Genomic DNA, 23832 nt, shown 5'->3' with positions numbered 1-23832 from the left:
CACCTCCACACCTAGGATTTTGACTACCAAGTGTAGCATCTATTTTTAATTCTTTAAAAACAAAACAAAAAAAGGTTTGCTATTTTAACTTTTTCCTTTTATCTTTAGAGCTTTTCAGGAAGATATCTAAAGAAAGGGATTGGTTTAGAAAAAAACATCAGATTAGGAATAATCTCCAAATTTATCTTTAAATAATGTCTACTAAAAATGCCTTTATAGTCTGATAAACAGCACTGGAATGCAGCATCCGCATGCAAAAAGAGTAACACATGTTGACAAGGACAGGAGAAATTGGACCCTTCACACACTGCTGCTAGAAATGTAAATGGTGCAGCCTCTTTGGAAAAGTTTGCCAGTTTCCCAACAGGTAAAACACAGTTACCATTCGACCCAGAAATTCTGCTCTTTAGGGTATGCTGAAGACAAATGAAAACGTAAAAAAGCCCTTACATATAACTGTTTGCAGCAGCATTAGTTATGATAGCTGCAAAGCAGGAACAACCTGACTAGACTGGCCCATCAGCGAGGAGAGGAACAAAATTCAGTATTCTAGCCAGCCACAGACAAACACTGGCGAGTGCTCACCGAAATTGCCGTGCTAACAAAAAGCAGCCCACCGCAGTGGATCACATATTGTATGCGTGCTTTTGTTTATAATAGTTACTCAGAATAGGGAAGCCAACAGAGTGGGTGGGTAGGAAGAAGGGAGATGTTAATTGTATCTCGCAGGTACAGGAGTCCAGTGTGATGAAGACACTCTTAAAATTAGACCACAATGATAATTTTACAAGTTTAAATATGCAGAACCCACTGAATGGTACACTAAATAGGAGTTGTGCTATATGTCAATAAGACCAATAAAGCTACTTTAAAAAAAAAAAAAAAAGCTTTACCCATTTAAAAGCATCCATTTTCCCTTGCAGAAAAACAATCTGAACTACTATATAAATTCCTATGGGGCTGGGGAGATGGTTCAGTAGAATAAGCACTTCCCTGGCAAGCATAAGGGCCTGAGTTCAATCCCTGTTTCCGCCAAAAATAAAAAAAAATTCCTGTCTTCGTCTTTCCTACAGATTGGGGACCAAACGTGCTGGGTTCTGCAGAGAACAATCCTATACTGGTTCAATCCTAATCCATCTATTTTTTTCTAATTCTGATGTTAGTAGCAATAACATTTCATATTTTTCATTTATAGATTTAAGCAAGTAAACATGACATGAAAACCTAACAGTCTCTTATCAGACGCTGTGTTCTTACCAAAGACTTGGAAGCCTAGCACACAGGTGTATGTTGTCCAATCAATGTCCTTACAGTCTGATCGATTCCTGATTAGTTTGCAGCCATTTTCAATGTCCCCTTTAAATTTAGAAACAGGAAGTATAACCATGTGAACAAATGTATTTGAAAGTGCATCTTGACTCAAACTACGTTTGTGTTTATAATATATACACTGAAAAACATTGTCACACGTTTAAGAAGGAAAGTTTAACAGTTTTATATAACCCTGTTAAAGCTAACTTTTATATAAGTTGTTTCCAGTGAAAGTTTTTTTTTTTTTCCTCTAAAAAGAGTAACATGCCTGTCCATTTTATTCCTCTGTGTAACCAGGGAGAGTTGTTAAATGAAAAACCACTCAGAGCACCATCAATCTCACTGACTTATTTCTTATTATTACATGTGCCTTCAGTTCTACGCCATTAAATAAATTCATTACTTTCCTGGAAAAGTGAACCACATTTGAAATTCTCATTACTCAGCTCAGAGTACTATGCTTTAAAGCCAGCATTACTCTACATAATTCAAGTTCTGCAAAGCACGGTCACAGACGCATCTGAGCCCACATATGGTCATTCATACTTACAGTGTAATATCTCATAATCTCCCGAATTAGACATTATATGCTTGTTGTCTGGGGACCAGTCAAGGTGTGTGATGTAGCTGGAGTGTCCCTATGGAAAAACAGACCATCTATTAGAAGGTTTTTAGAGTTCTGAATAACTAGCCTAATAGCCAGTACTACTTTCTGGTACCTACTCCTACAGCAGGATTCCTACAGGACAACAGGCCTTCAGTGCTTTTTCACTTGTCTCGGAGGCCCAAGACGCAGGTCTGTGAAGATGCCAGGGGTGCAGGAAGAGCTGGGGCCAGACTGCAAGTCAGGGGATCCCACCACAATGGCAATGTGAAGCGCCTGGTGCCCATGAGAATCCTGCTGGCCCCTACGCACCAGTGCTTACTATCTCTGCCAGAGTTCCAAGACAGTTTACTCACTCATCATACAGGGTAGCGCAATAGGCACCAGATCCTTGGGCCTTATTTCAAGTCACTAGTGTCTCCACTAGACTCCATTTTCGAGAATAAAATCTTTTTTTTTTTTTAATTTTAACATTTATTGTGTGTGTGTGTGTGTGTGTGTGTGTGTGTGGCCAACTCAGCCCACCAGGGGGTGGGGCTGGCTGGCATGTGGCGCTGGGGGATTGAACCGCGGTCCCTGCATTTTGCTAAGCTTGTTCCAAGTAGGTGCTTTAGACCACTGAGCCATCTCTCCAGCCCAAGAATAAAATCTTAGTTACAAATTATGCACCGTTTTCTTGGGCAGCCTACTGGGTGTGACACCCACATGCAGTCAGAATGGGGGTTTGCTAAATAAATACTCCTTTATCCAGAGAACGTTCCATAGGAGTAAAGTCCCAACTCTCGACTCCTGTCTCCTACCCAATACTGTCATCTGATTCCTCAACTTTACTTAAACGGGAAAACTAATCTTTAGTAGCTTAGGTTTTACCTCTATGATGGGGGGGTAATATATATATATATATATATACACACACACACACACACACATACACACACTAAATGTTGATTTTGTTGGCCTTCTGCAAGCATCTGGTAGTTTCCAATAAACTGTATCAGATGAGTTACCTGGATTTTATGGTTTATCGAAGTTAGCATACTCAAATTCACTTCTTTCCTACAGTCTAATTTTATAAGATCTGAATGTTTTTTCTGCTCACATTTTATTTTTTCATAGGTACAGTTTCTAATGACATGCCCCAAGATCTTTCTGGACCCATGATCTCTGTGACAGTGGTACTCAGCCAATACACATTTCTGTGTTTGATGCTGGCTCTCGTCAGACTTATCTCATTGGAGGAAACCATCTGTTTAAAATAAAAACTTGCTATATGAATGGAACAACCAAACAGGGCTGGGGAAACAGCTCAGCGGTCTAAGCTCCTTCCTGGCAAGTGCAAGGGTTTGATCCCTGGTACTGCGTATCGTGCTCGCCCTGGAGCCCCAGGTGCACTGTGCAGGCCACCAGAACTGGACATGGTGGCACACGCCTGTAATCCCAGCAAGGGGAAGACTGAGATAGGAGGATCACTATGAGTTTGAGCTGCATAGTGAGACCCTGTATCAAAAGATAAAAAAAACAAAACGGGGTAGATGATGGCAAATGTACATTCCTCCAAGTAGCCGTCCTGATGCAGACCTTAGAAGCACGGCCTACACTTCCTCCGGTAGCAGTACTAGAAGGGCAAAAGCACCGCACGCACACCAAGTTGTTGTGGCTCACAGCTGGGGGCACAGAACATGCTCAGGTTAATCAACGTCAAGTAGCTCTTTTTTTTTTTAGCGGAACTGGGGATTGAACTCAGGCCCTTGCGTTTGCCAGGGAAGTGCTTATTCCACTGAGCCATCTCCCCAGCACCCAGCTTGAGTAGGAAAATTCCCCAAATTTATGAAAGACTTATTGAGGGACGTTGTCAATTCATAACGGAAAATAGATTAATTTTTCCAGCACTTGAGAGCTTGAGAATTACAGGCATGCACCACCACACCCAGTCAGCCACCTCAGCATGCCTCAGGGATGGGGCCAACATGGCAGCCGGGGATTGAACCCAGGTCCCTTAGTCCACTGAGCTATCTGGCCTTTTTTTTCTTTTCTTTAATGTTTATCCAATTACCAAACTGGTAGTGACAAAAGAAAGCAAAACTTTTCAAAGCATTTCTTGCCCGCTTTCTAACGGCTCTTCATGTATCACTACAGTGTCACAGATTCTCTCAGGCTAGAGCTCTAAGTACAGTTACAAGGTACGTAAGAACGTGTCAAGCAGAAAACACTACGGTGGAAAATTGCACTGAAGTATAAAACAGCGATTTAAATCACATTGCACAGAGAACAAAAACTCGAGGTCAATCACAACACAAACATTTCAAGGAAACTATCCAGCTGCTCACAATTATAAAACTATTTTTGAAATTTAACAGATTGTTAAATTTTGAAAAACTCCCCTACGACTTAGGATCACTTAAGTTATTGAAAATAATGCTGAAGAGTTATATGGGCGATGGCGCTGCAATAGTGACACCCAGTTTTTCCAAGCAGACACTATCAGACACCAGCAAGCTCAGGACGCCTGCTCACTAGGTGAGGGACGGAAGGCACAGGGAAGTCACATAACAAACACATGGTGGTGCCTGGGTTCAAACCCAGGTCAGGTGACTCTGGGGGCAAAATTAACAAGGCAGTTAAGCTTAGTTTTATTGTAACAGTGACTATGAGTGGAAAGGAATATGAAAGTTTTCATTTTAAGGAGCTTATAAGTAAGCAAGGACCTTTTTATTTTTCAAAATACAGTAATACAGGAAAAGCTGAAGTAAAGAAATGCTGTGCTGAAATGAAAGCAACAAAGCTGTGAAACTGCCACATTGGTACCCGAAGAGATCCATGGTAGAACTTAGCAACAGTCTCCAGTTCTTTTTAGTCATAAAGCGGTCCTGTTAAATCTTACCTGAGAAACCTGGTATCAAAGCAAATAAACCCAGATCCCTACTAGCTCGGTCCAGCTCTCCAATTCTAGGGCTTCGTAGGAAGCAACTAAACTTTTCAGTCCCTACTGCCTTGTAAACTTTTTTAGCTGGGTGTAGGGGGCATGCCTATGATTCTAGGACTCAGGTGCTAAGGCGCAACATGGCCACAAGCCAGGTTACATGGTGAGTTCAAGGCCAGCCGCAACTTCCCAGTGGAACCCTGCCTCAAACACCCAACCAAACAACCCCAAAACTTCCACAGCAGCAATTACAAAATCATGACTTCACCAGTGACTATTTGATGCAATCAAAAACCTATGAACACTTTAATTTATGAAATCACATTTTCTACTATCTTGCAAGCACTCAAAAAGATGGGAGTTCTCATGAGAAGCAAGAGAAAAGAAAAAAGCTGAAGTTCCACTCAGGTGACGGAGGCCAGGTCAGCAGGCTCTGAAGGGGCAGAAAAGGCGGCCACAGATCAGCAGGTGCAGGAGTGATTGCCGGCTGTCCTCCCCTCCATCCCACAGCCCGCCTGGAGCAGCCAGTGCAGAAGTCAGTTGTTTCCTTCAGAGACGGGCCAGGGCCAGCGATGTGCAGGGAAAGGGAAGCGTCAGTTTGTGAGATGTCCTTCAGTATCTACGCAAGTACTAAGGCAGTGTCGCAGAGCAGCTCACTGCAGTGCTGTCATCCCGCTTGGCCCTCACAGCTAAGGGCATTCATGCCTGTGAGTAGGATCTGGAATTGCTATGCTGCTGTTTTACAAGCAATGCCTTAAGGCTCTGTCCCAATGACACAGGCAGACCTACAAAGCTAGGTGTAGAGAAGGAAGTCTTGTGGGTAGACTGGCTATTTGCAGAATAAAAGGTAAATGGAGATCTTACAGCCCCTCTATACAATTTCAAAGAAAATTCCTTTAAGAGAATACCCTCACTTTGTACTGTATCTATTTTTGATTTCTGAAATGACAAAGATCGTTCAGCATTAAAACTAAATGGAGGGCCAGCCAAACAGCTCAGTGGATTAAAGCACCTGCAAGCAGGCCCAGGGGACAGGGGTTCAATCCCCGGGGCCTGCGGTGCCAGGCCTTACACCCGGGTGTGCTGAGAAGGCAACTGAGACCGGGCATGGTGGCATGCATGCTTGTAACCCCAGCTCTTGGGAGGCTGTCAACAGGTGGATCACTATGAGTCCGATCTAGTAGTGAGACCCTGAACACCCTGTAGATCCTTACCTAAAATACAAAAAGAAAGACAGACAGACACAAACAAACCTAAATGGAAGGGATAAAAAAGGAAGGGACAAGATGTGAAAGATTAAGCCCAAAACACTCTATCCAGGACTTTCTTAGCATATACCAATGTTTTCTAAAATTGTAAGGCTTGATCAAGGACGTATCCAAGTTAGAACCCAGTTCATTTTTTTGGCAGAACCAGGGATTGAACTCAGGCCCTTGTAGGGCTTGCCAGGGAAGCGCTTATTCCACTGAGCCATCTCCCCAGCCCCAAGAACCCAGTTCTTAATGAGACTAGTTATTTCTACAGTGAGGTTTCTGGGTTGCGCCTTACTTGATCACAGGATTACAAAACACGGGACTGTGCTAAGTGAACTTTGGTATAGTTGTCTCATTTTTCTTACTCATCAAATAAGGAAGTTGATCAGATAATGATCTTACCTTGTACGCTAAAATTTTGATTCTAAGTTATAAGTATTATAGTCCTTTACAGAGCAGACATTACATGTTATAAGAACACCTGGAAGAAGGAATAAATAATAAATTTCCAAATACATGACTTATGTAGGTATTTTTTTGCTCCTTCCGATGCTCAGAATCAAACTCAGGGCCTCTGAATGCTAGGCAACCATCTACCACAAGGTAGCCCATACAAAGGTTTTCTAAAACAAGTTTCAAGCAGATTAATTACAGATTAGGAAAGATATCTGGGGTAAATAAAAAGTGAAAATAAGTCTTGAATACAGGCAAACTTTTTTTATTTTTGGAAACTACAGTGTAGGGCCCCTCAATGTTTTTGGCACAAGAGATCAGTTCCATGGAAGACAATTTTCCATGGACAGTTGGTGGGGCGGGCTGTGGAGGGAAGGGTATTGTGATGGTCCCTTCAGTTTAGAGTAGGGATTGTGCACCTCTGACAGCAGGCTGAGCTGAGGTGGTTCTGTGAGCCATGGCGACAGTGGCCTGCTATTCACTTCCTGTTGAGTGTCCAGGTTCTTAACAGGCATGCATGGGTAGTGGCCTGTGGCTCAAGGGTTGGAGACCCCTGTAAGCGATGTCAGCCAGGAACCTTGCTGTGAGTGTTAAACTTCAGAAAGAGGCAAAGAAGCAAGGACCCTAATGGCTTCAAGGTTGGTAAGCCTGGAGTTGGCAATGACTGCAAGGATCAGTCTATCCAAAGAAAATGTTACTCAGATCATACTGACAGGAGGGTAGTCAGTGAGAGGCGAATGTGGACAGTACTTGTGTCCAGGATAGATGACCTAAGCCAAGACCAGCTCCAGCGGCAGCTGTTGCTCTACTGTGGACACAGGAACAGGATTCGTTCATGTTCTCCTTACAAGCTGGTGTCCCAGGGACTTTCCCTCTGGAGAAGGAATGCCCTGACTGGAAGATGTTCATATCCTAATCTGCTGGCATTTATATATCTTAGCTTAAATGAACACATTGGCATTCTGATTGTAAGGTGGTGTACTGAGGCTTGCTTATAAAGAGAGAACATGGCTGATCAGAGAGAACTGAAGTTTAGTGCCCTTCAAAGCCAGTTTTGTTGTAACTGCTATTTTTATACAGCAGCTTTGGAGAATGTGGTTGGTAGAAATTCATGTCTCCAAGATGGTTCTTGTCTTGTTCCTTAGCTCATAAGGCCAAGAGCAAGGGTCTGGCTTGCGACATCACCATCATTCATCAGGGACCCACGCAGCCCAGCTAGCAGTCCTCACATCCTCTGGCACCAGCCGTCTTCTCAACTGGCATCTCACATAAAGCGATATTGTGAAGAGGAATAGACTCCAAATGATGACAACTGGTTACAATTTATTACAAAGACACTTTCTAAAGCTCTACAGCCAGTATGCCTTTTCAGCTATAGTGATCAGTTAAACGTTGACTAGTAACAGGAATATTATTAGAAAAAAAAAACCACCAGAACTGATAAGATTTTTGTGGGTATTTTTCTTTAAAGGCAGGGTCTTGCCATGTCAGACTGGCCTTGAACTCTCAGTGATCTTCCTGCCTCATGCTGCGGAGTGCTGGGATTACAGGCATGCGCCACCATGCCCAGCTGGTATTTGAAGTTGTAAGAGAAGTTCTGTCACATTTTAAGATCAGAAGTATATAATGCAGGAATTACAGAAATTCTAATTTTAAGATAAATTAAAACTCCACAAGGTTGTAACTGGCCTGGAGTGGCAAAGTTAAGTGGCATGAACCCGTTCTGTCTGTTCACTCTGACAGCAGATAACAGATAAAGGCAATTAATGGGAGACTAGGAGACCAGTTTGGTGGAGAAGTGACTGCTGGGAGCAAAGCACAGAACAGAAGATAATCGGAAAAGCAGAGCAGCTGGGCTTTCATTACAGCCTCAAAGAGCACCATAAACTTTAACAGTTCCTAAGGGTATCGCAACACAATAATTTTAAACACTCACTAAAGATAAAAGCTGCCTAATTAGAGCAGGACACATCTCCTGAAACTGATCAAGCTGCTATTCCTCAACATTTCCAGGGCTGTCCTGATGACCCGATGCCGCCTGCAGGTACTTGTCTCCTGATCAGTTGCACCGCTCCGGCACACTATAATGATACACATACTGAAAAACCTGAGCATTACCATACACTGAACAGCTTGCTCTACAAAGAGTCAGGACAATTACGTCCCAGTCCTGGGTCTGCAATCAGGTCAAGAAGTGATCACTGACAACTCATCTTCTCTGAAACCCAGTTTTTTCATTTGTAAAATGAGGTTTGGCTATATCTACCACAGTGCTACTTATAAAATTTTACATATTAAGTCATATTTGATATGTTCTGTTTATGAAGAAATCAAACTTTTTAAAAAGCAAAAATCTGGAGAACGATACATTTTTAACTAGTCTGAAAATTCCTTACAGTGGAACATTTCATTTGAGGCTATAGATATTTCACACATCACAAACATGAAGTTGGTGAACTCGCTGGGCACAGGGCTGCACACCTGGAACCCCAGCGGGCTGAGAGGCTTAGGCAGGAGGACCGACCACAAGTCTTAACACTGCCTGGGCAACTTAGTGAGACCCTATCCCAAAAAACAGAAACTGAAAAAGGCTAGGGTTGGAGTTCAGTGCAAATGCCCAGTGTTCAATCCCCAGTGCTACCAAAAACAACAGAAAGAGATTTAAACATATTAATGAAAACAATTAATGGATGATTTATAATTTTTTTTTCCCTGTCTTTTAGGACAGGGTCTACAGGGTCTCACTACGTAGATCGGACTTGTAGTGATCTTCCTGTTTTCATCCTCCCAAGTGTTGGGATTACAGGCACGCGCCATCATGCTGAGTCTGTCACTGTCTTAGTGTGCCCCGTCGGCAGGGCAAGCATGGCAGGCTGGGGATCGAATCCCAGCCGCTGCGCTCTGCCTAAGCAGGCGCTTTTAGTCTGCTGAGCTATCAGGCCAGCTCTGTAATTGTTTTTAAGGCAAAAATATTTTGGTTAAGTTTCATAGTTGAGTTTGCATGCAGATCACTTTAAAAATGGACTGATTTTAACCTACGTTACAAATATACAATATATACACAACACAAGTCTTTCTCAAATAGTGAATTGCCTGCCTTTGCTTATACAAGCTGAGCATCCCTAGTCCAAAAATGTGCAATCCAGAATGCTCGAAAATCTAAATCTCTTGCGGGTCCATATGATAGATGTGTGGAAAATTCCACGCCTGACTTCTTGCCACAGGCGGCCTGACATGCACAAAATACAGCACATAAAAATTACCATCAGTGTAAGTATGTCAGTTGTACATGAAACAGGCAGACATCCAGACTACAGTCCCATCACCAAGGTACCTCAGCACGAATACACACACATTCCAAAATCTAACAATCTCCAAACTTTCAAACATTTTTGGTCCTAAACTTCCTTCCTGCTTCCTTCTCCCTCTCTGCTAGGCATCAAAACCTGGGCAAGAATTTTGGATAAGAGAAACTTCATCTGTATACAGTAAAAATAAACTGCACACTCATACTGCAGTTTATTTTGCTTATTATATGTGTATGGCTGGGAATATATCTAGCAGCAAGGCGGCTGCCTGGCAAGTGTGAGGTCCTGAATTTGATTCCTGGAGCCCCCCCGCCCCCACAAAAAATTGGATATATATGTTTCTGAGAATTATTCTACTGAATCTCCCAAAATGAACTGTACTATGATAAGGACTGTTAATGATCTGTGACATTAACTCATCATGTGATCTCTAACCCTAAGTTCATGTCCTAACATATGTGCTGAGCTGCTTCACTTTCTACAGTTAGCATTTATTGAGCACTTACAGGCTAAACACTACCTTAAGCATTTTATATGCATTAAACAGCATTAATTCTGTGAACTCAAAAGTGCTACTATTTTCTATAAGTGAGAAAGCTGAAGTCCATGCTTTAGGTAATCTGCTCCACATGGCCTCAGGGTCAGGAGGGAGGAAGAACTTAAATCAGAGTAGTCTGTGCTCTGAAACAACCAGGCTGGGGATGGGCGAGGCCGGCCGGCCGTTAAGTGCTCTACTGCTGAGTCTCCCCCCCCCCCCCAGCTGAGCCGAGCGCCGGATCTATCTTGCACAAGATCCTGGTGTCTAGACAATTTCTCTAGCTAGTAGATTCCTGCCACAGAGAATGTTCTCAACTTTCTACAGAGTTTAATTTATGGCTTATAAAAATAATTAGTCAAATTAGAAATGGGCAGCAAATCACAGGAAGTATGTTTTTATTAACTCTGAAATGCAGACATGTCTATAAATTATTTTTAGCAGCAGAGGAGATACAGGTTAGAGTATCAGGGGTGGGACATAAGATTAAGTCAGAGGCCTTTTATGTCTCTCTTTTTTTGGGGGGTACTTGGCATTGAACTCATGACCCTGCATTTGCCAGGCAGGCATTTAAGCCTCTGAGCTATCTCCCTAGCCCCCAACTTCTTCTATTTTGAAAAAGTGTTACTCATACTTTTGCTCACAGAAATGGCTTTAAGAAACTCCCTTACGATGAACTAAAGGGACAAATATTAAACTCACGTCAGAAGGAAGTGTTCTGGAGGCAAGAGGGAACTACAACGTACTCTTAGGTAATCTCAACTTTTAAAGATAGAGATTAAAGTTTAAACTAGCTAACACTAGAAAACAAGATATATTAATATAGACATTTAATTTTTTTAAGAAGCCAATTTTCCCAGGAGTTTCACAACTTAATATATTTTACATCACTACTTACAGTGCATTTTCCATATCTGCTATATTTTCTTCCATTTTCTGAGACTACATAGAGGTAAATGAAGTTGTCATGAGATCCTACAGCCAGGAAGGTACCATCTAGAATGAAGCAGGAGAAAATGTTCACCAGAGAAATAAGCTGACAGATTTATTGCTAGTTTACTAGATCTATACTGATACTTTGCAAATGTTAAATCTTATCATTGTAACTGTTATTTGGCAGGAGGGGTGTTGTAAGTTTGAAGACCAGCCTGGGCTTCAAAGTGAGCTCAAGGCCAGCCTGAACTGCACAGGGTGGCCCTATCTCAAAAAGACAGAAAAAAAGGGGTGTGGGAAGAGCCAATAAGTGTATTATATGGAAATAGTACAGTACTGAGAATTACTCAGACCTAGACTCATTGTTTTGTTATAATGAACTGCTGCCAGGAAAGTAGCTCTAGGGCATATTGCCTGCCTGGAAAGCACAAGATACTGAGTGCAATTCCCAGTACAAAAAAAAAAAAAGTCAATCATTACCAAGTAACTAGTAATACTATAACTGAGTTCTAAAGCACTTGAATATTTGTGGCCAGTATTTGTACATTTTGAGTATTGTAACTTTTTAATACTATAATGTATAAAAAGATTGCTAACTAGATGAAATAATCCAGCTTAATTCAAAATTTTACATATGCATAATAGATATAAAAACAGGGATTTCATTGTACTTTGTTTTCAGTGTAAATATAACTGTAACAGTTCATTCTAAGTGTTTGCTTGATGATTTACTGTTTAACTTCAGCAAATATTTTATAGTTTTTAGCAGTGGAATTTGATGTTTAGGAAACTAATTTGATACTTAACTTTAGAGAGCAGAGAAAAAAGGAGTCCGTTTTATCGGAAGCAAAACTATGCAATAATAGCAGCCAAGTGCTGCGAACTCCAGGCCGGGGCTTTCGCCTACCTACTGAGTAGCGCATCACAGACAGCTGTTCATTCCCGTCAGTGTGGATAGAAACTAGATCTCTGGTTTCTGCATCCAGAACAAACCACCTGTAAGTAAAAATAAAAAAATTCTTCGTATCTTAGCACTTAAGGAAAAAATGGTTCCTTTCTGTCCATTATTAGTTTTAAAAATATCAGCAACAATCTTTAAGTACGACATGTTTCCTTTTTCCAATGAAAGAGAGAAATTCATCTATTTAATGCTGCCACAGACGACATAAATAAATTTATATGGTCTTGGTGTGGTGGTACACGTAGCAATCGCAGCTACGCAGGAAGCTGAGGTAGGAGAATCCTGAATTCAAGGCCAGTCTGAGCAACGTGCAGAGCCTGTCTCAGAATAAGAAAGGGTTGAGGACGTGAGGGCGTGAGGGCACTGAATGACTCTAGCCATGTTCTCATTTCCACTTAGGTATTCACTGTGTCTCTTTGCTAGTCATGGTTAAAGCAGAAAGTAAGACGCCATGGTGAACCCTTCAGAGCTTTCAGAGGTGCAGCCCGCTGTGGCCCTCATGCCACAAGTTCAGCAGCACTACTCCGGAGTGTATATAGGTTAGACACACATTTCTGTTTTATGGTAATATGCAGTTATTATGGGACTCTGTTTGGCCTAAAGGACTTATTGGACCTTTCTAAATGTAGTCATTAGAAACAAAAAAATAGGAAATCTTTGACCAAATATTTATATTCACCTGATTTGTGAGCCAAGTAACTAAAAGACAGTATGTGCACTGAATCCAGGGCCTTGTACCTGCTACCTGAGTGCCCTACCACCGAGTTACAACCCCAGCCTTCATTATTATTTTTAATGCATTTAGCACAGAGTATACAGGGTCTCACTACATAGATTGGACTCATAGTGATTATCGTGTTTTAGCCTCCCAAGTGCTGGGATTACAGGTGCATGCCACCACATCCAGTCTCAACTGCCATCTCAGCGTGTGCTAGGGGATGGAACCCCGGCTTCTGCACTCTGCCTAAGCAGGCGCATTAGTCCTCTGAGCTACCAGGCCGGCCCCCTAGTCTTTATTTTGAGGCAGTGTCCAGCTATTACCAAGATGGCCTTCAACTTGCAATCTTCTGTCTCAGCTTCCTAAGTACCTGGGATTACTGCTTTGTGCCACCCTGTAGGCTTATCTTGATGACTTTTTTTTTTTTTTTTTTTTTGTGCAACCGGGGATTGAACTCAGACCCTTGCGCTTGCCAGGCAAGCACTTATTAAAGCACTTATTCTACTGAGCCATCTCCCCGGCCCCTCTTGATGACTTTTTAACATGTTTCTCTCTACTGCTGACTGGTGGTATATGTATGACTGTCCCATCGAGCAGCTTTTTATTAATTTTATTAGTGAAAAGACTGATAAAAGTGATTAGATCTGTTTAAACCACCAGCAGCACAAGTTGCCAAAAGGGACAGTCCCAGCCGTGCATGTCCCACACTGGTGGCTCAAGCCAGCGTGAGTGTGTGAAGATACTGGACTAATGGCTGAAAAGATTAGAGCTGCAAAGCACCTTCAAGTTCTTAAATGACTCTATCTCTTGTTCATGATGTAAAATTACAAAAATATACTCCTATTACAATATAATACCGACTGTCCTCTGGGGGCAGGTTTGTAAACACCTTTTTTTTATGATTTTTTACTTATAAAAGACAGCTATCACGGTTTTTATAATTAGACAATGGTTTTGGTTTTTTTTTGCTTATTTATTTATATTTTGGGACTTAAGACTACTTTGGAGTAACACTGTATTCTTCAGGAATCACGTGTTTCTGGTTGTCTCATTTTATAATGTCAATACTCATACTAACTGTTAATGTTGTTCATTAATTCATATGGAGTTAAGTCAGTGAATAATTCTATATCTTTTTTATTTATGCATTGAGATATTTCCATAATGATTAACTTATCCCCATCTGTTATTTTTAGACAATGGTTTTTATAATTAGACAAATGTAGAGTCCAAAATGCAGAAGCAAGCTCCACTCCAGCCTCCTACTTCATAAGAACGGTGCCGCAATGTGATGACTAAAACCACTGCCTGAACATCGACCAGCTCACGAGGGGGCGGCATCCAGGCAGAGCTCTGGTGCTTTTCACTACACCAATGACGCTGTCTCTGAGACACACTAACATCTGGGGATCCTGAGGAGCAAGGAGACCAGAAAAGGAGCCTGGCATTTACTGTGTGCGTGGGGAGACAGACTGAAATAAGTGGTACAGAGTAACACAAGGCACAAGGACAACGAAGCCACAAATGTGCCAGGGACAGGTGGGAGCTAAATGGACAGGAGGAGGCAAGTAACAACACAGGGGCAGGGATGTGAACGGCCACTTAGCCATTCCAGCTGGGGGGTAAGGCAAAGATCCAGGGAGCTTTCAGAAGCAGACTGGGCCCGCAAGATAGGTCAGCAGACTAAGCGCCTGTTTAGGCAAGCGCAGGGACTGGGGTTCGATCCCCAGTATGACATGCCGTGCCTGCCTCGCTCCTGGGAGCACTGAGCTGGCGACCAAGTCTCGGCAAGGTGGCACATGCTTGTAATCCCAGCACTGGGGAGACTGAAGACAGAAGGATCACTACAAGTCCAAGCTGTGTAATGAGACCCTGTACTAAGTACATAAAATTTTTTTAAAAAGTCAGATTAACAAGTTTGGATTTTACAGTTTAGGCATCAAAAATCATTGAGAATGGTTCAATCCCAGTGGGTATGGTGTGCTCATTTCCTGAGTTTTCTTAATCAGATCCTTCCACTTGATAGGAGCTCTTCTTTCCTTGCCTCTCCAGTTTTCTCTTGCCTTGAAGGCAAGCTTTCTCTGACCAGGTTCACAATGATTTCTGCTGATCTATCATAATTAGTGCCCCTCTATTTAAGCAATATTAAACTACTCAGATGTTATCTTTTTACGTAGTACTTAGATCATGTCCCTTTTTTTTTGGTACCAGAGATCAAACTTGGAACCCTGCACTTGTCAGGTGGGTGCTTATGCCTCTGAGCTATATCCCTAGCCCATGTCTCTCTTTCTTGAGACAAGGTCTCACTATACATTTCAGGCTGGCCTTGCACTTGTTTTAACTGTTTTTGTTTTTTTTTTAGACAGCATCTCACTATGTAGTGCAGGCTGGCCTTGAACTCATGGCAATCCTCCTGGCCCAGCTTCTCGAGTACTGGGATTACAGGTATGCACCACCATGCCTAGTTCGTATTTCTTTGTGACAATTACTGATCAACTGCAGTGCTTTAAAGATGCAGGTGTGCTCCATAAAGTTTTGAAAAGTGACTCAGAATTGGAGTTCAAAGGAGACAGAACATGGGGAGATTTAGTCTGCTGCTAGAGTTCAAAGACTCTGTGGACCCTGGTAAATTAACTCAGCAGTAGTCATGAGTCATGTTAATTCACACCAAAACATACAAGGAAAAATTTGTTTTCTTTTAATTAGTTTTCTCCTTTATGTCTCAGTTAGCTATTGCTAATATATGTGTGACACTTCATTTTTGAACAGGAGAGCTTCTTTCAGGCTCAGAACCTTCACAATCAGTGGTTTCTGGGCTGGAATCTGTTCATGGTATTTCAGCTCCTTCCTGGCCAGCTCAAGGTTGAGGCTGCTACCAAAACTGAGGAGTTGAGCTCGATCCCGTGTCTCTTTAGCTCCAGGACTCTGAATCCACGTACACAACAAATTTAAGTTTTCTACCTGCCCACTCCCCCGGCCTCGCTTTCTGCCCTGCTTCCTTGCCAAAGCCATCGCTGTCGCCTTCCCTTCCGCTCGTGCTCCTTTTCCCACCCCTGCATGCTGCTGCCTCCTAGGGTAGACACAGCACAGCTTACACAGACTCTGTGCGTTCCGTGCTAAGATGAGACCTAAGCGGTGAGGCCAGTGTACACTGAAGAAAAAAGGAAAAGAACACCGCACAAAGTCTGTCAGCAACACTGCGCAGCGGGTACTTCTTCCTGTTCTTACTTCAGTGACATTAACATTTGTGCAATTTAGATGGTTAAATGATAGAAGTCAAAACCAGACCGGCACTACAGCTTGAGTGGTTTCTCACGTGCTTAATTAAGACCAATTCTGTTTTTGTTGTTAAAGAAGAAAACAACTTTTGAATAAAGTTCTACAAAGTGACCTATTATATACGTCTGTTTGGTCCAAGACTGAATGTTTTAAAAATCCTATAATACTCTATTACTGACACATGCAAACCTGAGACAGTAAAGCTTTATGGTTTGCTGCACTATATTCTGAAAAAGAATTTCAATGTTTTCAGCTTTCAAAGGCATTAATTTATATCCAAAACCAAAGGAGAAAATGTGCTATAATAAACTTCAAATGTCTAAATTTAGAATTAAATGAACTATTTGAAATATTTAAGTTAAATAAGTAGATGGTATTTAATATGATTGTGTTCACAATAAGTTTCACACTACTAGAATCAGCATGTCAGATTTTTAAAATCAGTTTAATTCTTGTAAAAATTGACTATTTTTTTTTCTCTGAATGCCTTCAGGGCAGGTTTGGCCGGCTTGAGTTGTGGGGACTGAACCGCAGCAACCTGAGCCTGACTGCTTTGCTGAGGCAGCCACTTAGAGAACTGAGCTAAGGGGCAGGCCCCTGACTTCGTATTTTTTTCTCTGCTCTCTTAAAAAGGAAATTAAGGTGCTCACTTGGAAACGCATAGACTAACGAGGAAACTGAGTCATACATGGAGGGATGAGGTATCAGCAAGCACACTAAGTAGGCATTCATTAAAAATACCCAGATAAGCCTGGCACACATAATGTCGCACACTTATAATTTCAACTGAGGTAGGAGGATCACCAGCAATCAATCAGAGGCCAGCCTGAACTACATATTGAGTCCCTGTCTCAAAAAAGCCAAAAGCAGCAAATAATACAGATAATAAACGTTACTCAATTAAGTTATGCAAGCTTCAAATACTTTCCCTGCCCAAAGGACAATGAGAAAAATTTTGACATTTCTAATTCCGCAGAGGAAAGCCAAGCCTTCTATTACATCCTCAGTGAAGCTGATCCTGAGCACTGCACCCCGCTCCTCATCTCCTACATCTTCTTCCCTCCCTCTGTCGGTTACATCATTAGTTACAGTGGTTAGTTTTTACTTTGCTTACACTTCTCACGCACATTAAAATGTGGACTCCACCAAAGAAGACTCTGGTTTTCCCTCTGATATATCCCAAAAGCCCACAGGAGGATGCAGGAAAGGAAAGGCAGTGCTTATAAGGAACAGCTGTGTGAGAACACCTAAAGAGGACATCGGCAGGCATGTTAGTGTGCCGCTGAAAAGATCATGCTCCTCTACCAATCTGTTTTGAAACTGCCTCACTGCAATTTCTCAGTAAAATTTAAAAATATATATACTAATAAATGAAGAAAGAAAGAAAGAAAGAAAGAAAGAAAGAAAGAAAGAAAGAAAGAACGAACAGATCATGCTCCAGAGGAGCCCAACACATGCCCGAGGAACAGTATCAACATCCCACCAGGCTGATTACTCAGCTCACGTAATGAGCCTACCTGCCTGAGTGTGTTCCTATGGCCACCACGGTGCCACTGGGATGGAAATCTGCACAGTGTCCTGGTTCCTGGAAGAGACAAAACAGCTGTTGGGGAGTACGTGGGACAGGCACAGACATCTGCGTGGGAAAAACACTTTAACATAGCTTGTTTCACATAAACATGGAATGCTGATCAACTTTACGATGGCCAGCGAGAAGGGCTGGACAGGAAAGGAAAAAGACTTCAGAGCATTAAGGGGATGCACCAGTGGGGTGAGAGGGAGGAAGGAGGAACTTGCTGTGGTCAGGCAGTGGGTCAGAGGAGTAACAGCAGGCAGTTCTCTGGAGTCTGCAAAGAACTTACATACACCTTCTGGACTGGAAAAGGCGGTTAGGTGGGTGTCACAGGAGCAAATGCACTAAGACACCACTCAAAAAAGGAGACAGCAAAGTTTGTCAGTGAGTAGCACTTACTCCAACCCTCGACACTACCAGAGGTCCAAATATTAAATAATACGTGAAATCTTTATAATTTTTATTATGAAACAGAAAAACTGAGCTTCTACTTTAAAGCAGGGCCATGTTATACCTTGAGAGGTCCCTCTTACTCCTTTGTTTTGGTGCAGGGTCTCACTATGCAGCTCAGACTCATACTGATCCTCCTGTTTTCTGCCTCCCTAGTGCTGGGATTATAGGCACGCGCAACCATACCCAGACTCCATCGCCCAGAGGCAGGGCTGGGGCAGCATGCAGTGCCAGGGATTGAACCCTGACCCCTGCGCTTACCTAAGCAAGCGCTCAGTCTGCTGAGCTATGCCACCGGCCCGTCTTACTCTGGTCTTGAACCAATGCTTTTATATCCTGCTGCTGCTCACAGTGGGGACAGCGTGTGGGGAAATTATTTACCACACGTGCTTTACTCACATCCAAGAGTCTGACCCACTCCAGCCTGTGCTCCACTGAGTGCCACATGCACACCTGCCTGTCCTGAGCACATGTCAAGAGCAAGTCTTTGAAGGGATGTGTGGCGAGGCCCCAGAGTTCATCAGTGTGCCCCTGGAAAATGAAAGACACCCACTATTAGAATCATGAAACCAAAGGGTATCATAAAATATTCATTTAATCACTGCCATAATACCGTGTACCTGTACTTCTATTTGGAAGCCATCATTAAATGTTCCTCGTAAAATAAAGTTTCGTGATGTGCCTACTAAAAATTGATCTGCCTTTCCTTCTGCTACAGCTCTGATTGTGCCATATTGATCAGGGACCTAGAAAAAATGTGAAAAGTTACCACATACACACTAAAAGGCATTAAGTACTACCAGAACAATAGCTGTATTTATAGTGGTAATTATAGACTAATGAATGACAAAATTCTAAGCCTGAAGACAATACAATAATCATACACTGTTATTTACTCAGATAATCAAATTTTATTGCAGAGAAGTTATCATGCATTATTATCAGCATTCTTTGCTTCACGTCTTTTTTTTTTAAAGTGCTAAGGATCTAGCCCAGGGCCTCACACATGCTCTTACCACTGAACTATATTCCCAGCCAGTTTCTGTTAATTTTAAGTTTGTAGTTTATATGATTTCAAGAGCTAAGGGTTAGAAACAGTAAAAACAAAAACAAAAAACAGTAAGCTCCACTAGAGTAAATCAAGAATGGTCTATGTTTATTAATTATTATTTATGTTACTTTGGGTAAGTCAATTAGCTTAAGAAAAATTACTTCACCTGAAATATGGGATATATAATGATACACGTTATACCTACTCCCGACTGGTATTCTAAGGGCCAAAATCAAGAACAATACATATAAGATTTCTTTTTAAACTACAAAACAATTGACTGCAGGTCCTCTATGTCTGGGGGTTCTGCATCTGAGGATTCAGTCAACTTCCATCTGTCCTGTAGCTATGCAGTCCTCTTCCTTTGTCATTACCTTCTGACCAGTACAGTAGCAATGACAGTTTACACAGCACTTACGCTGCAGCAGGTATTGTAATGTATAAATGCCTTAAAGTACCCAGTGGGATGTGAAGAAGTTATATGCAACTACCATGCTATTTTAGATATGGGACTTTAACATCCAGATTTTGGTATGCATGGTGCTGTAGTGGGCCCTGGATTTAATCCTCATCTGTGGATACTGAGCATGACTGCATTATAAAGAATTATAACTGTAAGAGGCTTATTTGGGAGTTTATTACATGGTACACTTTGTGAATGTTAATAATTATAATGATCCCAAAGAATAACTGAAATAATTCAGGTCTCCTTTGTGCAGTGGGATCCCAAATAACTGAGGGCTGGTACACCTAATATGATGAGCAAAAAATAAAAACACTAGTGATAATACTTTGCATCAAAATCTAGGGTTTTCTAAAACAACAAAACCTATACGATTCCTTTTTTTTTTTTTTTTTTTGGCAGAACCAGGGATTGAACTCAGGCCCTTGTGCTTGACAGGGAAGTGCTTATTCCACCGAGCCATCTCCCCAGCCCACGCTTCCTGAAAACACAAGTATTCCAAATTCGTTAGAAATAGCAATGAAGGTGTGAGCTATTTGGTAGGGCTTTTTTTAGTACAGGGTCTCTAGGGTCTCACTACGTAGATCCGAATCCTAGTGATCCACCTGTGTTCAGGCTCCCACAAGATGGGATTACAGGTGCGCCACAGCACCCAGTCTCAATCACCATCTCAGCACGACCCAGGGGCAGGGCCAGCACAGCATGCCTGCTGGGGATCAAACCCTGACCCCTGTGTTTGCTCAAGCAGGCATTTTAATCCACAGAGCTATTTGGCCAGCCCAAAAGTTGAGAAGGATCTTTTTTTGGGGCAGGCTCAAGCTGCCTGAAGGGTGGGCCTGGTATGGCCTGTGGAACTGGGGACTGAATCGCGTCCCCTGTGCCTGACTGGGTTTGCCCAAGCAGGCACTTAAACAACTGAGCTAGCCCACAAGCCCCTAGTCTGCAGTTTTTGATTACACAAATGTGAAATAGGGAAGGAAGTGATATTTCCAATATGAACTTAAGGTTGTGATAAAGCAGCTCTTCTTGGAAATAAAATACAACAACAATACTCAGGATTCTCTTCTTTACAGAAGACTTTGTCTGGAAAGCAGCTTATGTTTATTAAAAAACACAAAGCATAAATTCAATTTTTTTTTTTTTTAAATGTCTTTGGTACAGGGTCTCACTATGCAGCTTGGACTCCTAGTGAGCCTCCTCTTTTCAGCCTCCCCAGCTCCTCAGCGCTGGGGTTACTGGCACACACCACCATGCCCAGACTTAGTGGCTGGCTCAGTGTGCCTGGGGGCAGGGCCAGCACAGCATATGGTGCCAGATGTTGAACCCTAGTCCCTGTGCTTAACTAAGCAGGCACTTAGTCTGCTGAGCTATCTTGCTGGCCCATAAATTCAAAATTTAAATAGTAATAATAAAAAAATAGAAGCAACGTTAGACTGAGATTTAGTCTTGGTTTAAGAATCACTGATCTAAACTACTACTCTCAACTTATTTCCTGAGATCTCAATTTAACTAGCCAACGTTCACTGAGGATGTAATGCTCATTAGGTGTCCTGGTTATACCTCTGCCAGGCCACAGTACAGACATACTCACATACAGTTAGCAGCTCTCAGTTAAGGATGAGTTTAAAACATTTTAAAGTTTTAAAACTGGGCTAGGGAGATAGCTCAGTAGAATAAGTGCTTGCCTGGAAAGTGCAGGGTCCTGAGTTCAATCCCCAGTACCACAAAAAAAAAGTTTTAAGAGTACACTCCTAGTGATCCGCCTGTGTTCATGTCCAGGGTCTCCACCTTGCCCAGTTTCCATCACCATCTCAGCATACCCCAGGGGCGGGGCCAGGACGGCATGCCTGCCAGGAATCCGACCCTGACCCATGTCTGGGTTTTGTATACCCTGGGCCCGAGCAGTGTTCTTATTTGCCAAATTAAAGTTTGGATAGTTATATTTTTGGATCAGTACAAAAGGTTTTAGAAATTTAAAACAGTAACTTAAAAAAAATTCTTTTAAATTATTTTTAACAACAAATTATTCTGTGTAGTAACAAACTCTTTCCTCTATGGGAAGAGTGAAATGATAAAAATGTACAGTTTCCCTGAAAAGTGAAATTATCATAATGTGGAAAAAAATGACAAGGATAGAATTTTTAATATCTTCATGTTCCATTTTTATCCTTACCTCTATTTCTCTTTCAGGATTCAGAACGTCATCCCAGAGAATTATTTTTCTATCTTTTCCTCCTCCAGTTAATAAGGTCCCATTTCTCAGCTGACACAGTGTGAACACACTGCCATCATGGGCTCTGATCTGTCTTCTGATTTGATACACACCTAATATGATGAGCAAAAAATAAGAACACCAGTGGTAACACTTTTCATCACAACCTAGTTTTATTTGTTTTTTGTTTTGTATTTTAGGGAAGGGCACATAGGGTGTTCAGGGTTTATTTGATTCAACTCATAGTGATCTGACTGTTTACAGCCTCCCAAGAACTGTGGGCGCCACCTCATCCAGTCTCAAAACTGCTGTCTCAGCCTGCCCTGGCGGGGGGGCGCGTGGGGGCTGGCAAGGCAGGCCCAAATGAACCCCCAGCCTCTGCACGCAGGCACTTTAATCCGCTGAGCTATTTGGCCAGCCCTAAAACCTAGTGTTTTTAAAAGGTATCTTTAGCAGAATTACAGAGTAAACACTTAAGAAGTTCATGGAGTCAGTAATCAAAAACCTATTTTCTGCAAGTCTTCTGCAAAGACAAGACTTGCCACCAAGCTTAAGACTGACTACCATCATTTGCGGATGTATCAGTGCTTACCCTGAAAACGTTTTCTTACAAAGAATTAAGCTAACACAGTGATAACAGTTCCACAGACAACACAACATATAACATGTACCTTAGCCTCAAACTTCACTGCAATCTCTTGTAACAGTCTCATACAGTATTTAGGTGGCGTTGCTCTAACTATGGGCCTGAGTATGCCATGTGCACAGGCTTAGCCAGTATCACATACAGTTAGCTAATAACAAAGCTTGACGAGGACTCTAGTCTACGCCCCACTCAGTATTCCTGGGACTTTTGTACAAGAGCCTTCATTTCCTGTGGAGGTAACAGTGCCAATATTTCACATTTAAAACACTGTGGACATGGAGTGCCCATTTAACCTCCTGAGATATGGAGGACTGGGGAAGATACCAGGGCAAAGGTGGACTGTAGATACTCCCAGGAGTGGCTGCTGACCTACTAGCCAAGAATTTTATTACTTTAAAATATGATCAGGGGCCAGGGGGATAGCTCACTGGCATAAGCACCTCCCTGGCCAGTGCGAAATCCTGAGTTTGATCACTGTTATCAACAACAAAAAAACCTGGTTGGACTGTACCACTGTGATAGCCTGGTTTTCTTGAATGCCCATAGCACTTTGCTAAGTGCCCAAGGAAGGGTAAGGTGAGTACATAAAAATATTTTAATTCATGTGTAATAATTTATTGACGCTTATTTTCTCTCTCTCTCTCTCTCTCTCTCTCTCTCTCTCTCTCTCTCTCTGGCAGAACTGGGGACTGAACTCAAGCCCTTGCGCTTGCCAGGCAAATGCTTATTCTACTGAGCCATCTCCTGGCTCCTTCATTGTTTCTCTTAAGTCAGAATCCCATTTCTTAAGGATTGGGATGATGAGAAGACAGAACTCAATCATTTTCTTTTGTATTTAGGATGCTCACTCAGAGAAGTCCCTTAGCTAGTGATTGAGGCTAATACTGCACAAGGAAAGCTTTTGGAAAACAATGCTTTGCAGAATTAGTGAGCAGCAGGCCAGGGAAATAGCTCAGCGGCTTAATGGCTTGCCTGGCAAATACAAGGTCCTGAGTTTGATCGCTCGTGCCTTAAAACAAAAAAACAAAAAAACAAAACAAAAACATTAATCTAGCAGTTAACTGGAAAGATTCTCACCCTGACTAACTATATATACTGATACCTGTGAACTAAGCTACGGCACTGCAGATGGTAATTTGTAATAGTAGTTTCATGTTTGGAG

The 23832-nt window shown here is 42.1% G+C and overlaps 1 protein-coding gene across 3 annotated transcripts in view; it reads right to left on the bottom strand.

Moving 5' to 3' along the window:
• Nucleotides 1-23832, bottom strand: part of Eml4 (echinoderm microtubule associated protein like 4) — a 176458-nt gene that overhangs the window by 4084 nt on the left and 148542 nt on the right. For all 3 annotated transcript variants that reach the window (XM_004627730.2, XM_023711197.1, XM_023711198.1), the window contains 8 exons: nt 21986-22137; nt 18919-19044; nt 18698-18829; nt 17793-17860; nt 12225-12313; nt 11283-11380; nt 1862-1949; nt 1258-1356 (listed from right to left, as the gene is read on the bottom strand). In XM_004627730.2, the coding sequence (XP_004627787.1) occupies nt 1258-1356; nt 1862-1949; nt 11283-11380; nt 12225-12313; nt 17793-17860; nt 18698-18829; nt 18919-19044; nt 21986-22137 (852 nt within the window). The remainder of the gene's footprint in view (nt 1-1257; nt 1357-1861; nt 1950-11282; nt 11381-12224; nt 12314-17792; nt 17861-18697; nt 18830-18918; nt 19045-21985; nt 22138-23832) is intronic.

The sequence above is a fragment of the Octodon degus genome, unplaced genomic scaffold (genome assembly GCF_000260255.1).
Source record: "Octodon degus isolate 3935 unplaced genomic scaffold, OctDeg1.0 scaffold00020, whole genome shotgun sequence".
In the NCBI taxonomy this organism is placed as follows: Eukaryota; Metazoa; Chordata; class Mammalia; order Rodentia; family Octodontidae; genus Octodon; species Octodon degus.
Note: the sequence above shows the minus strand (reverse complement) of the source record. Positions and strands in the feature narration are given on the sequence as shown.